This window comes from Microcebus murinus, chromosome 16 (assembly GCF_040939455.1).
Source record: "Microcebus murinus isolate Inina chromosome 16, M.murinus_Inina_mat1.0, whole genome shotgun sequence".
NCBI lineage: Eukaryota > Metazoa > Chordata > Mammalia > Primates > Cheirogaleidae > Microcebus > Microcebus murinus.
Window position 1 is genome coordinate 53,235,932 of NC_134119.1, and position 24,951 is coordinate 53,260,882.

The 24,951-nt window shown below is 64.8% G+C and overlaps 1 protein-coding gene across 4 annotated transcripts in view; it reads left to right on the forward strand.

Moving 5' to 3' along the window:
- The window catches only part of PPP2R2C (protein phosphatase 2 regulatory subunit Bgamma), a 133,108-nt gene that overhangs the window by 96,940 nt on the left and 11,217 nt on the right, over positions 1–24,951 (forward strand). For all 4 annotated transcript variants that reach the window (XM_012747682.3, XM_075992946.1, XM_012747681.2 and 1 more), the window contains exons 6-8: positions 1,474–1,638; positions 18,229–18,398; positions 22,377–22,468. In XM_012747682.3, coding sequence (XP_012603136.2) covers positions 1,474–1,638; positions 18,229–18,398; positions 22,377–22,468 — 427 coding nt within the window. The remainder of the gene's footprint in view (positions 1–1,473; positions 1,639–18,228; positions 18,399–22,376; positions 22,469–24,951) is intronic.

Sequence of the window (24,951 nt, forward strand, 5' to 3'; positions counted from 1 at the left end):
GGCGCCTGCAGCACGCTAGCCCTGAAGCATGGGTCACCAGGGGGCGTCGATGACATTAGCAGGAGCCTGCCACTTTTTCGAGCGTTAGTATCATTTTTCATTTTTCAACCTCTGCTGCTTTTCACACCAGAAAACCGTAGTGACCTGGGAAGCCAGCCAGGCATTGGTGCCTCCGCTCGTTTCCCTGCCTCTGCGCACGCGACTCTGTTGCTGGTTAGCGCCGCTCCAGCAAGCAAGACCTGCGTGTGACAGAGGCCCTCCTTGGCGCCTCGGACTGCACAGCCGTCTTTCCTGGCCGTTTGTCAGCTCTGTGTTGACAGAGGTCAGAAAGCACTTTCTCACGGAGACAGGCAACAGCGCGGGCTGCGGGAGGGGAGGGCCAGGGGCTCACAGCAGGTGCGTCTCAGAATTTCAATCAGTATTTTCCAGATAATAAAAACAACAATAATAATAATGGCAACTGACATTCATTACACTTTGCAATGAGTCAGGACCTTGGGCTTTGCCTCTGTTAATCTTTACAAGAAAACTAGGAGGTTAGAACTGTTGGTCCATTTTGTAGATGAGGAAATGAGTCCCGGAGGGCTGGGGAACTCATTCGGGATCACATTGCCAGGAGGTGGCAGTGCTGGGATCCCAACCCCAGACCGCAGACTCCAGGGCTCGCATGCGTGGGCAGTCAGAGGGAACAGGCTGCGCAAAGCCCTCTGCAGGGCTGGAGGGACCAGGGACCAAGGCTGTCATTGTCAGAGCCCTTCAGGCAGGGTGACTGGCACGTAGGGCCTGGAGCTGGGAAGCCGGGCGGGCTGGTCTGCAGGGCTTGCCTGTGCCGAGGGCTCTGGTTTGCTGCTGGACAGCAGGGAAGGGGCGGGCTTTGGAGCCTGGAGGTTGTGAGGCTGGATCCGGCTTGACCGCCCACCACGGGTTCCCCGGACAGGTTGCTTGCCCTTCTGTGGTCCAGGGTATCTGTCAGGGACACTTTCTTTGTAGGCTATAAAGTTCTTGATGCTAAACAAAAGCTGGAAATTTATTGGCTCCCATATTAACAGTCTGGGAGGGTGGCTTCAGGTTCAGCTTGGTCCAGGATTCAGAAGTTAACACCAGGTCTTTTTCCCCACTCTGCCTTTCGTACTGTCTGCCCTGCCCTCAGGCCCGGGGTTTCCGCTTGTCACAGCAGCAGACAGAAGCCCCTTCTTTCTACACTGCTGGCCCAGCAGGGAGGACAGAGCTGCAGCCCAGAGCCTTGTATTCCAGGTCCCAGGAAGGGACAGATCGGAGCCCAGGTTGGGCTGACCGGAAATACAAAACCTTTGCCCAGACTCTCTGGGCTGGGTGTTTGGGGGTCCTGGGGGCAGAGCAGGGGCTCACACATCAGGCTAGACGGCTTTGCCTGGGCGAGGGGTGGAGAGCCCCAGGGGAGGCAGAGTGGCAAGGGCGCCTCCTACTGCCCCGTCCTTGACCGCGCTGCCCCAGACATCGTGGACATCAAGCCAGCCAACATGGAGGACCTCACAGAGGTGATCACGGCGTCGGAGTTCCACCCGCACCACTGCAACCTCTTCGTCTACAGCAGCAGCAAGGGCTCTCTGCGGCTCTGCGACATGCGGGCCGCTGCCCTGTGCGACAAGCACTCCAAGCGTAAGTGCCCACACCCGGGACCGTGTGGCCGGCGGGCGGGCGGGCGGGGAGGCGCCCGCCTTCTGCTGGACGGCAGGGGATGCGTGAGCCAGCATGTCCTAGACTGGCCAGGGCGGGTGATGCCATGCTTCTTTGGCGCTGGCGGTCGGCGAGCCTGGTCTTGCCTCCTGCTGTCCCCCAGAGTCCCTGCACAGCTAGGAACTGCGCAGCTTCCAAGGGTCGGGCCACTAGGATGAGGGTCAGGGGACCTGGAAGCTAAGGGGGCACCAGGCTTAGGTGTCACCTCCGCCGGGAAGCCTTCTCTGACTCCCAGTTGAGTCAGGACCCTCCTGTGTACCCCCATGGCCCCCAAAGCTTCCCTTTCTCACAGGACTGGCCACACCCTGTGGAACTTCCATGGACTGCCCCACTTCCCCCAGCAGCTGTGAGCTTCCTGGGGCAGGGTCTGTAAATGTCACCTCCTCGTCCTAGCACCCACCATAGGGCCTGCCATGAGGGCTCCCACGGGGGTGTGTGGGGAGGTCGGGGCTGAACGAGGTCCAGGGACACATTCTGCCTGTAATCCCAGCACTTCAGGAGGCTGAGGTGGAAGAATTGCTTGAGGCCAGGAGTTCAAATCCAGCCTGGGCAATAGTGAGGCCCTGTCTCTACAAAACATTGGCCGGGTGTGGTGGTGAGTGCGTATAGTCCCAGCTACTCGGGAGGCTGAGGCAGGAGGATCGCTTGAGCCCAGGAGTTCAAGGCTGCAGTGAGCTGTGATCACACTCCAGCCCAGATGACAGAGCGAGACCTTGTCTCTGGAAAAAAAAAAAGAAAAGTCTGGGTGCAGGTGGCAGAGGGCTGGTTGGGAGTAACAGGCCACATTCTTCCCCTGGGCAGTGGTTTCGCTGGGCAGTCAGAGATGGGGTGCTACACCAGGCCGGGCCCTCCAAAGCCGCTAGTTCCTCCTTCCTTGGCCAAGCCCTGGCCCCACGCCCCACCTCTCGTCTGCCCGGGGGCTGCCCATGCTCCGCGTGTCACGCTTTGCTGTCCAGGCCTTCAGTGAGTGCCTGTTCCCAGCATGGGGACACAGCAGGGCACGCCCAGGCAGAGGCCCTCCCTCGAGGAGCTTATGTCTGCGGCGGACAGGCAGTGGGCCTGTAAGTAGCCGATGTGATGCCAACAGCACCCCGGAACCGGAGCAGGGGTGGAACGTGTCAGGGAGGGTCGTCGAAGAGATCCCTGTGGAGCAGACACCATGAGGGGATGAGCCACGCCAACGTCTGGGAAGAATGTTCTAGAAGAAGGATACTGCAGGGACAAAGGCTCCTTGTGGCTAGAAGTGGGTGGAAAGGCAGGAGCCACGTCAGCTGGATGAGGCGGATGAGTAGGCCACTGCCCACAGGTCCAGGGAAGGAGCGGGTTTTTCTGAGTGAGCCGGGGACCTCGGAGGGCGCTGCAAGGCGGCATGAGGGTTGGGGACTTGGGAGCGGAGAGGATGCCCAGAGGCGTCCCCGTGGAGGGGTCGCAGGGCTCCTGCAGGGGCGCACTCAAGGAGCGATGGTGACCTGGGAGGGACAGGAGGCGGGGCAGAGTCTCCTGCTGCGCCCAGATGTTCCCTGAGGGTCGAGCTGGCCCAGTGGCGTGTGGCCATGCAGTGAGGGACTCTGTGGTTTGGTTTGGTGAAGAGGGCCATGGCCTGGGACAGCTGGGAGCAGGGTGGGCCAGAGGCAGGCTTTGGGTCCCTGCTGGGCTCTGAGTAGTGGTCCGGTGGGCAGCTGACTTGGGGTCTGGAGTCCAGCCCGGTGCCGATGAGCGCCTAAGGTGAGGCCCAGGTGCCCCGGCTGAGACGCCCTGGGTCGGGGTGGCTGGGGTATCCCCGCAGCCAGCGCCCAGGGCTGGAGCCATGCCCTGTGGTTGCCAGAGCAAGTGGCCACACACTCGGTGCTTTAAATGACGCTAATTTATTCTTTTGCAGTCAGAGGGCCAGCACGGGGCTGCAGGGCACCTGTCTCCCTGCCTCTTCAGCTTCTAGAGGTCTGTGTTCCTTGGCTCATGCCCCGCCCCACCCTGGAAGTGGACGTCAGCAGCAGCGGGTGGAGCCTTTCTCAGGACTCTGACCCTCCTGCCTTCCTCTTCCATTTATGTAGTCCCTTGTGACCACACTGGGCCTGCAGGGATAACCTAGGGTGATTTCCCGTCTCAAGGCCAGCTGAATTGCACCCTTAATTCCATCTTTGACCTTAATTTGCCCTTGCCAAGTAACAGCATATTCATGGGTTCTGTAGGGTGTGGCCGTTGCTAGGGGCTGTTGTTCTGCCCACCACGGGGCACTGCCCCTACCACCTTATGCCCACCACCTGTTGACTGAGGCCACTCGTGCCCCCAGGCTGTGCCTGTGTTGAGCTCTGGGTCAGAATGGCACGGATTAAGAGTGGGGAAGAGAGGAGAGGCTGGGTCCTGCTCCTGGGTCCAGCCCTGACCCGAGGGAAGAACGATGAGGCTTCATGGCACAGCCTTCTTTGCAGGGGTGGAAGTGTAGGGGCACCCTACACGCGCAGGAGAGACAATGGCAAGTCAACATTGATGACACCCATATAGCAGAATATTGCTCCATTGTTTCAAATATTGTTTTAGAAGATTCTTTTAATAACGTGGAAAAATTGCTATGCTAAAAGATTTAGTGTGGACACAAACCAAGGCAATGACTACCCAAAAATGGAAGTAAAGAAAACTCTGGAAAGAAATATGACAACATGTCCCTGCATGGTGAACTGTGAGAAAGGGGCTGATATTTTCTTTACGTTTCTCTGGGTATTTGTATTTTAATAATGGATTTAAATGGCGAGCCGGAGACCCGTGTGTGTGCAGGCAGGATGAGTGCAGGGACTCCCGCGCAGGACAGTTTTGTGTGCCCCACGGTGTCTGCACGACGTGCCTGGGGGCTGGAGGGAGAGGTCCACGCCCCTGGGCTCCTACAGCGCTGTCATCGCGTTCTCCAGCCCCCACATGGGCCATCACGAGGACCTTGCACACTTCCTGAGTGCGGGCACAAATCCTGGCCACGTAATTTCATGCTCCTGGTGGTGTACGAGCCACAAGCGAATCAGCCCACAAACTGAAGGGTTCGAGAAATGCGTGTTTTCGATGGCTCCGTTGTCATTCCAGGCCCCCATCTTCCACAGCTGCGGCGAGCATTGACTTCGGGGCGTTGGCGGGGTCCCCCTCTCCCCAGATTGCACTGAGCGTCCAGAAGGCTCTCGCAGGTGCTGGGGATGGAGGGAGGGGTGTGGGGTCTTCAGAACCTCCCTGGGCTTTTGACTGTGCCTGGGTGACCTTGGGGTCAGGTCTCTTGCTGAAAGCTGCCCAGGCCCCTTCCCTGGCTGCCTGGTGACCTGTCTGGGAGCTTTGACGGCGCTGGCTACGCGCCCGAGCCCGCCAGCGGCCCCGCGCCTGCAGACGCGCTCCTGCGCTTTGCTGGTGCTTTGTGGAAGCTTTGTACACGCGTGTTCACAGGTGGAGTTGGCCTCTGCTGTTCTTTTCCTGGACTCTCTTTGCCCAAGTTTAAGGTTATTCAACTCTCCTAAAGTGAGCTGGCAGATTTCTTTCTTTTCTGGAACAGTTAATATGGTACACCTGCTTCTTGAACTGTTAGTAAAACTCGTGTTTTACTAAGTCTATTCGGCGAGAAATTTTTTAAGCTGCCAGTTTAATTTCTTTTTTGAGTAAGGGTTTATTCAGGTTTTCTATTGGAGTTATTTTGTATTTTAAATTTTTCTAGAATGTTTTAATTCTCAAATTCAATATCCTGTATAGAAACTTTCTCTTTAATGTCAGTAAAAAGACTGTTTACCTGGCTTTTAACAAGCCTTTACAGCATCTATTTTTTCTCATTTTGATTAGCCCCAGATAGGCAGTGAGCAGTTGAGGTTCTGTCCCATGTGCTTTGTCCAGGCCTTGCTTGTTCTTGGTTCCCAGGAGGAATCCAGGGACCCCAGTCGGCAGGTGGCGGTGGCTGTTTTTAACCTGAACACATGGCTGTTACTCAAGCTGTATTCTTTTAAATAGACTTGGAGATTAGGGTTAGTTGTTGCCCACTTTCTTCCATTTGTCCCGTTACTGCTCAGAACTCAGGGAGCGGTTGGTAGTGACACCCAGAGGTGAGTGTTCACAGCGTCGTTTTCCTAACAGAATAAAACCGTGATTTCCTCTCTGCTGAGTGAAGCGCTCCCTGTCACAAGGGAACGTTCATTTCTGCCGTTGGACAGGTGAGGAAACTGAGGCTCTGCGGAGTGAGGCAGCCTCCCCAGACCCCGCCCCGTCAGGGCGCAGCCGGGGCACATGGGCCGCTCTGCTTCTGCCACGGCTCCCCGCCGCTCTCTGAAGCACTAGAAATCCAGGTCTTTTGTCTGCTTGGCATCATGACAGGGTAACCATGGAAACGATCATACATGGGTTCTCAAAATAGACAGTTATTTCTGCTTTTGACAGCGCGGAGTCTGCTGAAAGGACGGGCTGTGCCTGGAGCACAGAGGCGCCGTAGACTAGGGCAGTGACAGCAGAGACCCTTCGTGGGACCTGGCCATGTGCTGGGCCGGGCTGGGCGGAATGACAGCCATGGCTCATCCACTGAGCACTGAGGACACGCCCGTGCCGCTCTGAGTTTGCGTCTCATTAAGTCAGCAGCACTACGCGTGCTGGAGCCACTACATTATTTATTGTACAGATGAGGAAACTGAGTACGGTTGACCCTTGAACAACGAAATGGGGGGGTTAGGGGCCCCAACCTTCCCAGGCAGTTGAAAACCCATGTATGACTTTTATTTTTTGTAGAGTCAGAGTCCAAATATTGCCCCTGCTGGTCTCAAACTCCTGGCCTAGCCTCAAACGATCCTCCCTCCCTCCTCAGCCTCTAAAAGTGCTAAGATCACAGGCCTGAGCCACACATGTAATTTTTGACTCCTCCAAAAGTTAACTACTAATAACCTACTGTTGTCAGAATCCTTGCTGATAACGTAAACAGTCAATTAACACATTAACAGACTGGTATCTACATATATAGTGTGTGCATTTATGACATACTTAGCTTTTTCTTTCTTCTTTTTTTGATATTTTTATGCTTTGTGGTTAGTCTGAGAATTTTTTCTAATTGTGGCAAATCTCCAAGAAATTTCCAATATATTTATTGAAAAAAATTTGCGTATGAGTGGACCCCTGCAGCTCAAACCCATGTAGTTCTAGAGTCAGCTCTGTGTCCACTTCCTATTGCTGCTGCAACACGTTGCCACAAGCTTAGTGGCTTAAAACAACCCAAGCTATCACGGCACAGTCCTGCAGCTCAGAAGTGCAGGGTCGAGGTGCTGGCAGGGCCGGCTCCCTCTGGAGGCCGGGGGAGGCTGTCCCTCACCCCTCCCAGCTCCCAGGGGCGCCTGCTCCTTGCTGACGGCCCAGGCGTGCGCGCCACCTCTGCTCCCGCCAGCCCCTCTCCTGCCCATGTCTCTTTCCTTCTGCTCGTGAGGCCAGGCCTGCCCTGCCGTGCGTCAGCCCATGCACGTGGTCCAGGGCTCCTTCCCATTGCCACCCGCAGCTTGGTCTCAGCCGAAAGCCCTGTTGCCATGTGAGGTGACACGGGCACAGGTGCCGGGGAGTAGGGTTTAGGCTCCGGTAGGGTCGCTGTTGTCTACCATGGTGAGGCACAGAGAGATTAAGACGCTTGCTCAAGGTCACCTGGCCAGGGAGAGCCAGGTTAGAGCCTCACAGTCTCATGCCACAGGCCTGAGCTCTTTCTTAATCTTCACAGAAGCCTTGAGAACGAAACCCTTCTGGGAATTGGGGGTGAGCCAGGCTCACACAAAGGGGCCGTGTGGGGTGACTCCCAGGGCTCACCCTGGTGATAGGTCTGTGGCAGAAAGACCAGACCCTGCCCTGTCTGGGGGCAGAGCCAGGACAAAGTCCCCGAAGCGGCACAGCCAGTGCAAAGGCCCTGTGGCCGGTCCCCCGGCCGGATCCGAGGCCGAGCGCAGGAGCAAAGCAAGGGGGAGGCGGGGGCGGGGGCGGAGGGGCGTGGCTGGAGAAGGGCCTTCTCAGGAGGTGTCACGGCAAGAGCTTTGGGTTTATTCTGGCAGTGACGGGCACCACGGGCTGCGCGGGGAGGCTGGCAGTGTTTTCACAGGACCCCTGTGGTGCGAATGCGGGGCCAGGCTGGAGCACGGCCGGGAGGTGTGCGTGTCAGCTCGGGGAGCGACGCTGGCGGGAGCGGCGGGCACGCGGTCCGCACGGAAGGTCGAGCCACTGGGTGTTTGGCCACCCTGGATGGAGGCGGGGAGAGAGCATGGGCATGGCCTCGCGGGCTCGGGGGGAGGCACCGGGAGCAGGCGGGTCCATGGGGGAGTGCGGGGTGGCGCCTCTGTGCAGGGGTCACGGCTGCTCTGATGCAGTTGCCCTTCCGGGGGTCAGGAAGGCTCCTCTGAAGAGTGAGGGGCACCTGGGCACAGGGCGTGCGGGTGCCCCACGGGCTGAGAGGAGCCGGCTGGTTTGGGGGACGGTGTGGCTGGATTGGGGTGAAGGCTTTGGGGTGCAAAGACAGAGCAGGGGACAAGCATACTGGGCCGTGAGGCCACAGCCAGGGTTGGGTTTTGTTTTGTCCAGCAGGGTCCATCCCATGGGGCCCAGCAGAGGGCAGTATGAGCAGGGAGTGACAGTTGCCAGCTTCTCGTCAGTGAGCATTTGTTGTGTCCACCGGTGGCCTTGTAGGAACTCCGGGCCCTTCCCAGCCCTGCACAGCCCGGGGGGAGGAGGCCAGGCAAGGGCCCTCCCCAACAGTGGCATCCAGGCCTAACCCTAACCCTGGGGGCGGCTTGCCAGGGCTCCTGTGCTCGCTGCACCCACGCGGAGGCCCTTGTGCCACAACAGAGTGGAGGAGGGGCCCGTTGCCAGGGCAGCCAGGAGTCTGTCCCTCTGCTCCTCCAGGCGGCACCACCACCGTCTTGTCTCTCCCCACGCCCATCTCCCCCCCCACCGCCCTCTCCCCCCACCGCCCTCTCCCCCCACCCCCATCTCCCCCCCACTGCCCTCTCCCCCCCACCGCCCTCTCCCCCCCACCCCCATCTCCCCCCCCACCGCCCTCTCCCCCCACCACCCTCTCCCCCCCACCCCCATCTCCCCCCCACCGCCCTCTCCGCCCACCGCCCTCTCCCCCCCACCCCCATCTCCCCCCCACCGCCCTCTCCCCCCCACCGCCCTCTCCCTCCCACCCCCATCTCCCCCCCACCGCCCTCTCCCCCCACCGCCCTCTCCCCCCACCGCCCTCTCCCCCCACCAATGCCCTCTCCCCCCCACCAACGCCCTCTCCCCCCACCAACGCCCTCTCCCCCCACCAACGCCCTCTCCCCCCACCAACGCCTTCTCCCCCCCACCAACGCCCTCTCCCCCCACCACCGCCCTCTCCCCACCACCACCTCCCTCTCCCCCCCACCAACGCCCTCTCCCCCAACAACGCCCTCTCCCCCCACCACCGCCCTCTCCCCACCACCAACGCCCTCTCCCCCCACCACCGCCCTCTCCCCACCACCAACGCCCTCTCCCCACCACCAACGCCCTCTCCCCCACCAACGCCCTCTCCCCACCACCAACGCCCTCTCCCCCCACCAACGCCCTCTCCCCACCACCAACGCCCTCTCCCCACCACCAACGCCCTCTCCCCCCACCACCTCCCTCTCCCCACCACCAACGCCCTCTCCCCCCACCAACGCCCTCTCCCCCCACCAACGCCCTCTCCCCCCACCAACGCCCTCTCCCCCCACCACCTCCCTCTCCCCACCACCAACGCCCTCTCCCCCCAACACCGCCCTCTCCCCACCACCAACGCCCTCTCCCCCCACCACCGCCCTCTCCCCACCACCAACGCCCTCTCCCCCCACCACCGCCCTCTCCCCACCACCAACGCCCTCTCCCCCCACCACCGCCCTCTCCCCACCACCAACGCCCTCTCCCCCCACCAACGCCCTCTCCCCACCACCAACGCCCTCTCCCCCCACCACCGCCCTCTCCCCACCACCACCTCCCTCTCCCCCCACCAACGCCCTCTCCCCCCCACCAACGCCCTCTCCCCACCACCAACGCCCTCTCCCCCCACCAACGCCCTCTCCCCACCACCAACGCCCTCTCCCCACCACCAACGCCCTCTCCCCCCACCAACGCCCTCTCCCCCCACCACCGCCCTCTCCCCCCACCAACGCCCTCTCCCCCCACCAACGCCCTCTCCCCACCACCACCGCCCTCTCCCCCCACCAACGCCCTCTCCCCCCACCAACGCCCTCTCCCCACCACCACCGCCCTCTCCCCCCACCAACGCCCTCTCCCCACCACCACCGCCCTCTCCCCACCACCACCTCCCTCTCCCCCCCACCAACGCCCTCTCCCCCCAACACCGCCCTCTCCCCCCACCACCGGCCTCTCCCCCCACCAACGCCCTCTCCCCCCACCAACGCCCTCTCCCCCACCAACGCCCTCTCCCCCACCAACGCCCTCTCCCCACCACCAACGCCCTCTCCCCCCACCAACGCCCTCTCCCCCCACCAACGCCCTCTCCCCCCACCAACGCCCTCTCCCCCCACCAACGCCCTCTCCCCACCACCACCACCTCCCTCTCCCCCCACCAACGCCCTCTCCCACCACCAACGCCCTCTCCCCACCACCACCGCCCTCTCCCCCCACCACCGCCCTCTCCCCCCACCAACGCCCTCTCCCCCCACCACCGCCCTCTCCCCACCACCACCGCCCTCTCCCCCCACCAACGCCCTCTCCCCCCACCAACGCCCTCTCCCCACCACCACCGCCCTCTCCCCCCACCAACGCCCTCTCCCCACCACCACCGCCCTCTCCCCCCACCAACGCCCTCTCCCCACCACCACCGCCCTCTCCCCACCACCACCGCCCTCTCCCCCCACCAACGCCCTCTCCCCCCACCAACGCCCTCTCCCCCCACCAACGCCCTCTCCCCCACCAACGCCCTCTCCCCACCACCAACGCCCTCTCCCCCCACCAACGCCCTCTCCCCCCACCACCGCCCTCTCCCCCCACCAACGCCCTCTCCCCACCACCACCGCCCTCTCCCCCCACCAACGCCCTCTCCCCCACCAACGCCCTCTCCCCGACCAACGCCCTCTCCCCACCACCACCGCCCTCTCCCCCCACCAACGCCCTCTCCCCACCACCACCGCCCTCTCCCCCCACCAACGCCCTCTCCCCCCACCAACGCCCTCTCCCCACCACCACCGCCCTCTCCCCCCACCAACGCCCTCTCCCCACCACCAACGCCCTCTCCCCACCACCAACGCCCTCTCCCCACCACCAACGCCCTCTCCCCCCACCAACGCCCTCTCCCCACCACCAACGCCCTCTCCCCACCACCAACGCTCTCTCCCCCCCACCAACGCTCTCTCCCCCCCACCAACGCCCTCTCCCCACCACCAACGCCCTCTCCCCACCACCAACGCCCTCTCCCCCCACCAACGCCCTCTCCCCACCACCACCGCCCTCTCCCCCCACCACCGCCCTCTCCCCCCACCAACGCCCTCTCCCCACCACCACCGCCCTCTCCCCCCACCAACGCCCTCTCCCCACCACCACCGCCCTCTCCCCACCACCACCGCCCTCTCCCCCCACCAACGCCCTCTCCCCCCACCAACGCCCTCTCCCCCCACCAACGCCCTCTCCCCCCACCAACGCCCTCTCCCCACCACCACCGCCCTCTCCCCCCACCAACGCCCTCTCCCCCCACCAACGCCCTCTCCCCACCACCACCGCCCTCTCGCCCCACCAACGCCCTCTCCCCCCACCAACGCCCTCTCCCCCCACCAACGCCCTCTCCCCACCACCACCGCCCTCTCCCCCGACCAACGCCCTCTCCCCACCACCACCGCCCTCTCCCCCCACCAACGCCCTCTCCCCACCACCACCGCCCTCTCCCCCCACCAACGCCCTCTCCCCCCACCAACGCCCTCTCCCCACCACCAGCGCCCTCTCCCCCCACCAACGGCCTCTCCCCACCACCACCGCCCTCTCCCCCCACCAACGCCCTCTCCCCCACCAACGCCCTCTCCCCACCACCAACGCCCTCTCCCCCCACCAACGCCCTCTCCCCCCACCACCGCCCTCTCCCCCCACCAACGCCCTCTCCCCACCACCACCGCCCTCTCCCCCCACCAACGCCCTCTCCCCCACCAACGCCCTCTCCCCCACCAACGCCCTCTCCCCACCACCAACGCCCTCTCCCCCCACCAACGCCCTCTCCCCACCACGACCGCCCTCTCCCCCCACCACTGCCCTCTCCCCCCACCAACGCCCTCTCCCCACCACCACCGCCCTCTCCCCCCACCAACGCCCTCTCCCCACCACCAACGCCCTCTCCCCACCACCAACGCCCTCTCCCCACCACCAACGCCCTCTCCCCCCACCAACGCCCTCTCCCCACCACCAACGCCCTCTCCCCACCACCAACGCCCTCTCCCCCCCACCAACGCCCTCTCCCCACCACCAACGCCCTCTCCCCACCACCAACGCCCTCTCCCCCCACCAACGCCCTCTCCCCACCACCACCGCCCTCTCCCCCCACCACCGCCCTCTCCCCCCACCAACGCCCTCTCCCCACCACCACCGCCCTCTCCCCCCACCAACGCCCTCTCCCCACCACCACCGCCCTCTCCCCACCACCACCGCCCTCTCCCCCCACCAACGCCCTCTCCCCCCACCAACGCCCTCTCCCCCCACCACCGCCCTCTCCCCCCACCAACGCCCTCTCCCCACCACCACCGCCCTCTCCCCCCACCAACGCCCTCTCCCCCCACCAACGCCCTCTCCCCACCACCACCGCCCTCTCCCCCCACCAACGCCCTCTCCCCCCACCAACGCCCTCTCCCCCCACCAACGCCCTCTCCCCACCACCACCGCCCTCTCCCCCCACCAACGCCCTCTCCCCCCACCAACGCCCTCTCCCCCCACCAACGCCCTCTCCCCCCACCATCGCCCTCTCCCCACCACCACCGCCCTCTCCCCACCACCACCGCCCTCTCCCCCCACCAACGCCCTCTCCCCCCCACCAACGCCCTCTCCCCCCACCAACGCCCTCTCCCCACCATCACCGCCCTCTCCCCTCACCAACGCCCTCTCCCCACCACCACCGCCCTCTCCCCCCACCAACGCCCTCTCCCCACCACCACCGCCCTCTCCCCCCACCAACGCCCTCTCCCCCCACCAACGCCCTCTCCCCCCACCAACGCCCTCTCCCCCCACCAACGCCCTCTCCCCACCACCACCGCCCTCTCCCCCCTCCAACGCCCTCTCCCCACCACCACCGCCCTCTCCCCCCACCAACGCCCTCTCCCCCCACCAACGCCCTCTCCCCACCACCACCGCCCTCTCCCCCCACCAACGCCCTCTCCCCACCACCACCGCCCTCTCCCCCCACCAACGCCCTCTCCCCCCACCAACGCCCTCTCCCCACCACCACCGCCCTCTCCCCCCACCAACGCCCTCTCCCCCCACCAACGCCCTCTCCCCACCACCACCGCCCTCTCCCCCCACCAACGCCCTCTCCCCCCACCAACGCCCTCTCCCCACCACCAACGCCCTCTCCCCCACCAACGCCCTCTCCCCCCACCAACGCCCTCTCCCCACCACCACCGCCCTCTCCCCCCACCAACGCCCTCTCCCCACCACCACCGCCCTCTCCCCCCACCAACGCCCTCTCCCCACCACCACCGCCCTCTCCCCCCACCAACGCCCTCTCCCCCCACCAACGCCCTCTCCCCACCACCACCGCCCTCTCCCCACCACCACCGCCCTCTCCCCCCACCAACGCCCTCTCCCCCCACCAACGCCCTCTCCCCCCACCAACGCCCTCTCCCCCACCACCACCGCCCTCTCCCCCCACCAACGCCCTCTCCCCACCACCACCGCCCTCTCCCCCCACCAACGCCCTCTCCCCCCACCAACGCCCTCTCCCCACCACCACCGCCCTCTCCCCACCACCACCGCCCTCTCCCCCCACCAACGCCCTCTCCCCCCACCAACGCCCTCTCCCCCCACCAACGCCCTCTCCCCACCACCACCGCCCTCTCCCCCCACCAACGCCCTCTCCCCCACCACCGCCCTCTCCCCCCACCAACGCCCTCTCCCCACCACCACCGCCCTCTCCCCACCACCAACGCCCTCTCCCCACCACCAACGCCCTCTCCCCCACCACCGCCCTCTCCCCCCACCAACGCCCTCTCCCCACCACCACCGCCCTCTCCCCCCACCAACGCCCTCTCCCCACCACCAACGCCCTCTCCCCCACCACCGCCCTCTCCCCCCACCAACGCCCTCTCCCCACCACCACCGCCCTCTCCCCCCACCAACGCCCTCTCCCCCCACCAACGCCCTCTCCCCACCACCACCGCCCTCTCCCCCCACCAACGCCCTCTCCCCACCACCACCGCCCTCTCCCCCCACCAACGCCCTCTCCCCCCACCAACGCCCTCTCCCCCCACCAACGCCCTCTCCCCCCACCAACGCCCTCTCCCCCCACCAACGCCCTCTCCCCCCACCAACGCCCTCTCCCCACCACCACCGCCCTCTCCCCCCACCACCGCCCTCTCCCCCCACCAACGCCCTCTCCCCCCACCAACGCCCTCTCCCCACCACCACCGCCCTCTCCCCCCACCAACGCCCTCTCCCCACCACCACCGCCCTCTCCCCCCACCAACGCCCTCTCCCCACCACCACCGCCCTCTCCCCCCACCAACGCCCTCTCCCCACCACCACCGCCCTCTCCCCCCACCAACGCCCTCTCCCCCCACCAACGCCCTCTCCCCACCACCACCGCCCTCTCCCCACCACCACCGCCCTCTCCCCCCACCAACGCCCTCTCCCCCCACCAACGCCCTCTCCCCCCACCAACGCCCTCTCCCCACCACCAACGCCCTCTCCCCCACCACCGCCCTCTCCCCCCACCAACGCCCTCTCCCCACCACCACCGCCCTCTCCCCCCACCAACCGCCCTCTCCCCCCACCAACGCCCTCTCCCCACCACCAACGCCCTCTCCCCCACCAACGCCCTCTCCCCCCACCAACGCCCTCTCCCCCCACCAACGCCCTCTCCCCACCACCAACGCCCTCTCCCCACCACCAACGCCCTCTCCCCACCACCAACGCCCTCTCCCCCCACCAACGCCCTCTCCCCCCACCACCGCCCTCTCCCCACCACCAACGCCCTCTCCCCCCACCAACGCCCTCTCCCCACCACCAACGCCCTCTCCCCCCACCACCGCCCTCTCCCCCCACCAACGCCCTCTCCCCACCACCACCGCCCTCTCCCCCCACCAACGCCCTCTCCCCCCACCAACGCCCTCTCCCCACCACCAACGCCCTCTCCCCCACCAACGCCCTCTCCCCCCACCAACGCCCTCTCCCCCCACCAACGCCCTCTCCCCACCACCAACGCCCTCTCCCCACTACCAACGCCCTCTCCCCACCACCAACGCCCTCTCCCCCCACCAACGCCCTCTCCCCCACCACCGCCCTCTCCCCACCACCAACGCCCTCTCCCCCCACCGGTGTGCCGACCTGCTCTCTCGTCCCTGGGGGTGTGGCTCAGGCCTGTGCCTTTTCTGCCATGGAACCCTGATGTCCCCTCGCGTGGCCCACCGCCCACCTGCTGGGACAGACTGGCCGCTTGCTGGCAATGGCAGAGCAGAGCGGGGCGGGCCCCTCAGAGGGACACGGCGAGTGCTGGAGCGCTCGGGCCACTTCCGGCCGGGGAAGGCTCGCGCTGCGCTGGGAACTGGGGTGAAATTGCATTGGGTTGCGGAAGGAGAAGTCAGGAAAGGACGGAGGGCGACGCGGGCAGCACCCGGAGGCCCTGTCTGCAGGGTGCCCGAGACCGGTGACCAAGGCGGGATCCTGCCCAAGGGCGCTCGCCGCCACATGGGGCGGCGTGCCCCTCGCCCACGCCACGGAAGAGGTTGTCCGGGGCTCGCAGGCAGCACACGAGCATTTGATTTGTCTGGAGAGCATCTGAGCGACACGCTCAGAGAGCAGGGTGTGCAAGTCGGGGTTCTGAAGTGTATATAGGAGTTAGCAGGAAAGATGGGCTAAAAATGGGAAAAGGAACTGCAGGAAGAGAAAATGAAAATATGAAAACATAACTCGGAATACTATATGGTTTAATTGAGCAGCTACTCCGAGTCCCACACTGGGCCGGGTGTCTGCAGGTCTTACCTCTGGAGGTCCCATCATTTTTGTTCTCCAGATGAGGGAACTTGGGCTCAGAGAGGTTCAGAGACTCTCTTGGGGTCACACAGCATGTTCTGCTCTGCTCCGCTCTGCTGTGGCAAGGCAGGGGCTGGGGGGCCCCCCGTGGGCGAGGCGCTGGGCTCCCCCGTGGGTGAGGCGCTCTGGGCTCCCCCGTGGGCGAGGCGCTCTGGGCTCCCCCGTGGGCGAGGCGCTGGGCTCCCCCGTGGGCGAGGCGCTGGGGCTCCCCCGTGGGCGAGGCGCTCTGGGCTCCCCCGTGGGCGAGGCGCTCTGGGCTCCCCCGTGGGCGAGGCGCTGGGCTCCCCCGTGGGCGAGGCGCTGGGGCGCAGGGCCGGGGCGTGGGCGGGAGGCGCTCTGCGATCAGAGGCGAGGCGGGGCGAGCTCTTCAGACCCGCTCAGGAGGGAGGGCTCCCTTCCTTCCTGCAAGGATGTTGTGGACCCCGGAGGACAAAGGCAAGCACAGGAGCCTTTTCCTGCCCTGTAAGCAGCTTCCCTCCCCTCCCCACGCCCAGGGGCCTGGGGTAAGGACAGTGACGTCTGCTGTGCAGCCCTGGCCCCTCAGTGGCTCCCACCTGCCTGACAACGGCGTTCTCACCCCTCACTGTGGCCAACAGGGTCCTGCATGGGGTGGCCCCTGGCACCCCCCTCCCCTTGCTCACTCCTGTCTCTGCCTACACTGGCCTGCAGTCTGTCCCTGCCTCAGGGCCTTTGCACGTGCTCATCCTGCTGCCCAGAGTGCTCCTCTGCAGGTGTCTCCACTGTTCTCTCTCTCACTTCAGATCTGTGCTCACACTTCACCTGCCACCGGTGCCCGTCTAAGTGACCAGCCCCCACCACTCTGTCTCCTCACTGGCCCCAGGTCACTTCCCTGCACCGACACTGCCTAGCCGTGTAGTTTGTCACTTAGTTTTATTGTTTGTCTCAGTGACATGGGGGTGGCGGTTTTGTGATGGTCACTGTGTCACCCAAGGGCCTGGGACAGGGTAGGCAGGCACTCAGAGAGGACCGTCCGTGAGTGAGTGCGTGGGCATCTGTGGGCATCCGACGGGCGCGGAGTGTCTCCAGCCGCCCTGCGGAAGGGAGCTAGACAGGAGTTACACTAATATTTCTTGGAAAGGTGGTGGCCAGGAACAGCGTCTGCCTTGGGCAGGAGGGATGACGGGTGACAGGCCCCCACTGAGGGGCTGGGACAGGCCTGGGAAGCAGGACACGAAACCCCGTGACGAGGGGCCAACAGGGAGGGGCTCTCGGAGCCCTGGGGAGCTGTGGTCAGCTCCGCCTCCCCATTTCAGGCCAGAGACACAGAACAGGCCACTAGGCCGGGCTGCCCCCAGCTGTTTCCAGGGGACACCGGACAAGTTGTCAAATGTTGAAGTCCTTCCAGATTGGCTGGTAACTGGCAGCCAGCCCACCACCCATCCTCCTCCAGGGGTCCCTGGGCCCAGCCCACCACCCATCCTCCTCCAGGGGTCCCTGGGCCCAGCCCACCACCCATCCTCCTCCAGGGGTCCCTGGGCCCAGCCCACCACCCATCCTCCTCCAGGGGTCCCTGGGCCCAGCCCACCACCCATCCTCCTCCAGGGGTCCCTGGGCCTCTCCCTGGCCCAGATCTCATCCCCACCCCCCACCCCCGGCCCTAGTGGGACAGACAGAGACAGCACTGCTTGTCCCCTGCGTGGGGCCCTCCCAGCTGAGCAGGGCCGGGCTGTCGGGGGCAGCGGGGCCGGGTGCTGCGCGGGAGCCCTGGCTGTGCGTGGCCCGCGCAGCTGCCCCTCGGGGCAGCAGACTTGCCTTCGGGGGCCAGGTGAGCCACTTCCCATGTGGAGCAGCTGGGCCCAGGTAACAGGAGACGGTGGCAGGCGGCAAACAGGACACGCAGTGGCAGTGCAGTTTGGTGTCATTGATAATCGTGTGGCTGCCAGGCCAACCTGCCTGTGCCCAGGGTACCGTGAACTGCCCTGCTGGCGGGGTCCCAGGACTCGCCAGGGACACCGTGTCCAGCACGTCCGAGAATGCCAGGCGCCCTCGCAGCGTGGCACCCGCGCCGCCGGCAGGCGGAGGGCAGCACGCCGCGGACAGGCCTGGCTCCCATCTCCGCCTCCCGCCCTGACGCCGGCGTGGGTCTGCGCTGGAGCGGGAGCCGGACCGACGGGGCCTGCAGACGCGGCTCCGCACAGAGGAGCCCCCCAGCCACGCTGCCCCCGGCCTGGCGGGAGGAGGGCTGTCTGGACAGCATGAGCCCCGGAGGACGGGGCGTCTGTCGTCCCCACCCTGCGGGCGGGGCAGCCAGTGACCGTCATTGCTTCTCTGTCCCCGCAGTCTTTGAGGAGCCGGAGGACCCCAGTAACCGCTCCTTCTTCTCAGAGATCATCTCCTCCGTGTCGGACGTGAAGTTCAGCCACAGCGGCCGGTACATGCTCACCCGGGACTACCTCACGGTCAAGGTCTGGGACCTGAACATGGAGGCACGACCCATAGAGACCTACCAGGTGGGTGCCATGGCGGGAGCCCCCAGGTCTCCCTGCCCTGTGCCGAGGCTCCGTGCAGGGCCCACACGCCCGTCTGCAGGAGACAGTGAGGCTCAGCCCGGCCCCGCAGGGGCATGGGGACAGGGCAGCGCCAGGCGGTGCGGGCGCTGGCGGCTGCCCTCCCAGGAGCCGGCGTGCACGGTCTCTCCGCCGAGCGTCGAGGCTTGCCCTTGGTGGACACGAAAACAGCGCTTGGGGAGGGACTGCGAGCCTGTCACGTTGCTGGACCCTCAGCGCGGCTCGTGAGCAGGCACAGGGGACAGCCGGGCACCTTCCTGGAAAGTGTTATTTATTGTTTTCTGTTACGATTCCTCCAGACGTGTCAGGGGTAGAAAAGGAAAGTCGTGTGATCTTAACATAAAACACGGACTAGGAAGGACCGTGGGACTGCTTCAGCGCTGGTCCCAGTCTTGCCTCTAGCCGGGAGATCAGGGAGGCTTCTTGCAGGAGGCGGCATTTGTGCTGGGCACTGAAGGGTGAGCAGGACCTGGCCATGCAGAGGTGGGAGGGGAGGCACCACCGGAGCAGGGCCACGTGCTTTCCATCCCAGCTCCACTGCTCGCCGGCCTGTTGGGTGGGGGCAGAGTGGGAGCACTGAGCGGTCCGGATACGAGGGAGCCGTCTCTCAGCTGGGCAGTGACACATTCAGAGCCCGGGCTCAGGTCCTGCACGTCCCTTCCCTCCAAGGCCGGGGTGCTGAGCCTGACCCGGGCCAGGTGTGAACGTGCGCTCCTGGGAGCCACACGCCCACGAGGGTGCCTGCTGGCGCCAGCCCTGTGTCAGACGCCTGTGTTCGCTGGAGCCCTGTGGCCCCGCCCTCGGGCCCCTCCTCACGCTGTGCACCCCAGGCCGGGATCAGTCCCTCCTCCGTCCCTCTGGAAATGGCCCAAGACTGGGGCAGGAACAAGTAACCCTCGCTCAGGCCTGCAGGAGTGACTATCTCGCTGCCTCCGGGGGACAGCTCAGGGCACGACTGTCTCCGTGCCCCCAAAGCCTCAGCCTGTCAAGTCCCTTCGTCCGTGAAGGCTCATGAAGCCTGAGACCACTCGAGCGTTTCCGTGGGGCTCCGTGGGAAAGGCTGTGAGCCTTCAGAGAGTCTTCCGAGGGCCCAGGAAGCATGTGAAGACCTGGCAGGTGACCGGGGAGGGCGAGGCCCAGAGCCAGGCGCCTGGCCTTGGCCCGGCTGGCCTATTGATTCTAAGGCAATAATAATAATCACATGAAAGCAACACGCAGCTAACATTTTGGTGACTTATTATGTGTAGGAATTGTGTATAGCAGGGCTATGTTTGGTCTACTTGCCGACTTAAATTAGGGCTATTTTCTTCCCATCGTGAGGAGTCTGGAGGAAGCAGCCCAGGAATGGTGAGTGGCTCCATGACCTCATCAGTGTCCCAGTGGTTCCTTTTGTGTTCCAGTCCACCATCACTCGGGTGTTGGTTTTCCACCTTCATGTGTGGGACCTCATGGTGGGAAAACAGCTGCCACATCTCAGGCACTTTGCTTGCATTCCAGGTGGGAAATAGGAGGAAATGCAAAAGACCACACCCACTGGGTCTGTTGCTTATTATACTGGATCAAAAAGCTTCCTCAGAAGACACCCTACAACTCATTGGCTAGAATGGGGCTGGCTGGGAAAGTGAGTTTTCCAGCCTCTGTGGCTAAGGCAGGCGGGTGAGGGATGGCGACGGGTGTTGAGCGGGCTACACTGGGCTGAGTCTCTGGCATACTTGCATCACCAGCTGTCCTTGGAGGTGGGATCAGCATGCTCCCCAGCCCATTTTATTTGAAGACAACTGAGTCAAATGGCATGTGGAGACAAAACTCGCAAGCAGCGGACCGAGATTGGCGCAAAACGACAGAACACATTCTCTCACGGCTCAGGAGGCCAGCGGTCCGAACTCAGCCTGCCTGGGCCAAGCCGCGGTGTCAGCAGGGCGGCACCTTCTCTGAAGGCTCTAGGAGGATGGGTCCTTCGTCCCTTCCAGCCTCTTGTGGCGCTGGAACTGACGCTCTTCCTCACCCTGCCACCAGGGGGCAGGCGCCGCGTGGTCACCGGAGAGAACGGCGCCGTGTTTGGGTGTGTGCGTCACCAGGGCTGCTGGGACCAAGCAGGTGGACGGAGCAGGCAGGAGGGTGCCAGCACTTGGGTGTCAGCGGTCACACATATGCAGCGCGAGGTCCCCGGCCTCGCCACAAGGGTCCCAGACAGGCAGGAACCCAGCGGACCCAGCGTGGGGACCCGCAGGCCAGGGCCGAGGGCCGGGCACAGCCCTGGGGAGGGGTGAGCAGGGCCCGGCCCGGGGGCTGCGTGGCCCCTCCCGCGCCCGGCCTGCAGCAGACAGCAGTGGGCGCGCGCCGTCTTGCCCGGACTCCACCGCCCGCCGTGTCCCTGCCGCGGAGTCGCGCTTGGGCCAACGGAACCAGCAGGATGGGGAGAGGGCAGGTGAGGGAGGGAGGGAGCGATCTTAAGGAGTTGGCTCCCATGGCGAGGTGTGGCATGTGCGAAATCTGCCGGGCAGGCTGGCGACCCGGGGCAGTTTCAGCTCGAGCCTGAAGGCCGTCCACTGGCCACACGCCCTCCCCAGGGAGGGAGGTGAGTCTTTGCCTCCTCAGGCCTTGGACTGACCAGAGGAGGCCCAGCCGCACGGTGGAGGGCCGTCTGCTCCACTCAAGTCTCCTGATTTCAGTGTCCATCTCATCTAACAAATACCTTCACGGAAACAGGCCGGGCGCGGTGGCTCACGCCTGTCATCCTAGCACTCTGGGAGGCCGAGGCAGGAGGATCGCTCAAGGTCAGGAGTTCGAAACCAGCCTGAGCAAGAGCAAGACTCCGTCTCTATTAAAAAAATGGAAAGAAATTAGCTGGACAACTAAAAATATATAGAAAAAATTAGCCGGGCATGGTGGCGCATGCCTGTAGTCCCAGCTACTCGGGAGGCTGAGGCAGGAGGATCGCCTGGGCCCAGGAGTCTGAGGTTGCTGTGAGCCAGCCTGATGCCATAGCACTCTAGCCCGGGCAACAGAGTGAGACTCTGTCTCAAAAAAATAAAAATAAATAAATAATAAGAGGAAAAAACAAATACAAAATAAATAAAAATGCCTTCACAGAAACATCTGGAACAGGGCTTGGCCAAGCATCTGGGCACCGAGGCTCAGCCGAGGCGACGCGTGGAATCAGCCGTTGCAGGGCCTCACATTCCCTGCGACCGCCGGCCTTGCCCCCCAGGCCCCGACGTCAGGAGCGGGAGCCAGGCCCCTGCGATGCGGAGCGGGTCCCGGCAGCCCCAGCCTCAGCAGAGCGGCACGAGAGGCCCTCGGCACAGAGCTCGTGGGGTCGGGCTGCGGCCAGGGGCGCAGGGCCTGGGCATGCCCGTCTGTCTTGTGGCGCCCGGCGGTCCTGGGCAAGGGCCTTGCTCAGCCACTGACGCGCTCTACGGCCTTGGGCCAGTCACCTAGCCCTTCTGAGCCTTGGTGCCTCACGTCGTGGACGGGCCGAGTCCCGGCTTTTGTGAGGAGCCCTTTTCTTGGTGAGGGCTGCCCTATGTTCACGGCTCCGCACAGTTGTCACCCTCGAGGGCTGACCCATGCCGAGCACTGTCCCGCACTCGGGCCCAGGGCAGCCCAGGTTTGCTGTCGGTGCTTCAAAGGTGAGGAAACAGAGGCTCAGAGAGGTGAAGTCACTCGTCCAAGATCGCACAGCTGGGGAGGGGCGGCAGGTCCTGGCCCTGTGCTGTGAGTGTTCCCTTTGTCACGGTGTATGTAACAGGTGCTGTCCCCTCTCTGGCCACAGCAGAGAGGTTGGCGGTGTGCTGTGGGCCCTGCGGGTGAGCAGGGCCCTGTGGGATGCCACCCAGGCCCTGCTGCTCTTCCAGACCCTGCTCTCGGAGGGCAGGGCAGCCGGCACCCTGCCACTCACGTCACCCCTTCCTTCGCCAGGTCCACGACTACCTTCGGAGCAAGCTCTGTTCGCTGTATGAGAACGACTGCATTTTCGACAAGTTCGAATGCGCCTGGAATGGAAGTGACAGGTAACCCCCAGGCTTCGGCGGCCCCACCCTCCGCACGGTAGGGAGAGCTTCTGCCCCCAGGAGCCTCCCTGGTGACCTGGGCACGGTGCATCACGGGTTAATAAGCCTTGATGAATCGAGGTAGCGAAATGGGGCGCACCCCTGCAGTGGGCGCGGCGGAGTGGGGCGCACCCCGGGTAGCAGGTGTCCACTGTCCGTGCTCTGGTTCAAGGTGCAGGAAGTGGAACTTTCCTCATCTGTAACTAGACAGAATGCTTTGTGGGTGGCAGTGGGAACATGTTCAATCGGTTCGGAGTCCCCACCGATGTGCCCTCCCCAGCTCGTCAGAGGTGAGGGCTGCATCCCAGCACCTCGTTCTCCATGGGGAGGAAAGGATTTGTCCCTTGGCCACTGTCATCTGTCCCCACCTGTGTGCCCTGAGCCAGCCTCGCTCTGCAGACATTGGCCCACTGCTGCGCCTCCTGCAGTCCAGCTGCGCGCTTCTTTCTGGCGGTGGCCCTGCTCTGCGCCTGGGGCCCCGGCTCCGCACAGCCCTGCCCTCGCTGGGCTGCCGTGGCCCACAGGCCCAGCTGCTCTCCCAGCCCAGTGGCCTGGGGCCCAGCCCTCGCCACCTGGCGTGTGTGCCCGTGCCCCTCGCCTGGGCTCAGCCTCACCTCTGCGTGTCTTCTCCCCGCGCAGGGACTTCTCTGGCCTGGAGGCCGGAAGCCCCTCCTTGGCCGTCCCTTCCAGGCCACGGCAGCTGCTGCTCCTGCCCTGCAGGGCGTGGGGTCCGAGCACGCAGCGGGCTCCTCCGGAGCTCCCAGCCGAGGGGCTTTGGGGCCTCCTCCTGCTGCCACCTTGAGGCCTGGACGCCTCCCGGTCCGGCTGCCCGAATCCAGAAGGGGTCTCCAGGTGGAAAGGCGGCGGAGCACAAAGACCACACTGGTGCTGGATCAGAAGATCCCCCACCGCGTTTCCTGCAGAGGGGCCGCTGGCGTCGCCCCCGCAGTCGGTCCGGCCGGTGGTCAAGGAGGGTGGGGTGAGGGCTGCAGCCCTGACTCAGGCGCCACCAGCGTGTGTCTGCCCTGGCGGCATCAGTCAGCTGACAGGCCTGGGCTCCCGGGGACTTCTGAGGGTGGCCGGTGCTGCCGTGGTCACGTGAAAGCTGCCACGCTGTGGTCCTGTGGCTTTGAGCAGCACACTGGGACCGTCAGGGTAGCGTGTGGGGGAGGGAGGGGCCAGACACGGGAGGGCCAGTGGGAGGGGCCGCTGGGGCAGGGCTGCGCCAGGTGGGGCCAAGCTGTGTCCAGGGACGGGGGTCCCCAGAGTCGCGCCATCCTAGCGTTCCCCAGACCCGTGGGGTCTCCACGCAGGGCCGTGCTCAGCCAGCGGGGCCGCCCTGCTAGCCACGGGTCCACTGAAGGTCACTCAGAAAACCAGGGGCCTGAGACTGGGCCGGCACGGCTGCGTCCTCCTGGACAGGACGCCCTCCGGGCGGACGCCCCGGTGAGGCTCCGCACACTCCTGAACTGCAGGCCCCGACTCGACCGGGCCGGCGAGCAGTGGCCGTTAGAATTGCAGGAGAGGGACTAGCTGGGACTAGGTGGTTCCAGCCAGCTGCTGTGGGTCAGCTCCCTGTTGGCTGGGACTCGCTTCCTGGCCTTCCTTCAGGTAGCCACCAGGGGGCGCCCGGGGCCAGGCAACGCCTGTTCCCAGCGCCAGGAGAAGCGGCCGCCCTGTCCTGCCTTTCGCGGGCCACCCCGGCCTCGTCCTCCCAGGCTCTGTTCTGCCCCCCAGCACACTGCCCGGGCACACTCCACCTGACTTGCCTGCCATCACCTCCTCCAGGAAGCCTTCAGGTCCTCTCTGCCTCGCCCCAGCCTCCTGGGCTTTCCTCCCATGCCCTGGCGTCGGCCGCGTTTTCTCCTCGCCTCTGCCTCCCCACAGGGTGGGGTGGCCTCTCTCAGGGCCTGAGTGTCGCGTGATGGCTGTTGACATCTCCGGGAGGCGTAGACGCCTGCCACCACCTTCCACTTTATTCTGAGCCTGGCGCCCCGTGGACGGGGATCCCAAGATAAACAGGCCCTGGGCCCTGCCTTCCAGGAGCTCAGAGGCTCAGGGCAGAAGCAAGTGGTGCCCCGCACCCCACGCCCTTGCAGACAAAGCACGCCTTCCGAGCCCTGACCGGCTCCCGGTTGGCTCCCATGTATGTCCCCGTGGACGGCGGCCCTCACCCGACTCCGGCACGGCGGCTGGGGCAGCCTGGCGGGGGAAGGGCAGCTGCGCTGCGCCAGGCCCCTCAATTTCTGGCCCACATTCTACCGTCTCCCCGCTGTGTGCTCCAGTAAGTCTCTGGGCCTCGCTGTCTGCTTACCTGGAAAGTGGTTCTAATCAACTGTGACCTTCGTGGCTGTTTTGAGGAAGAGAGAGAGTGTGTGAAGCCCTTGGCAAGGTCCCGGTCCACACTGGCAGTAGGTGCTCCGGTGCTTTTGCCCCTCCCTGGG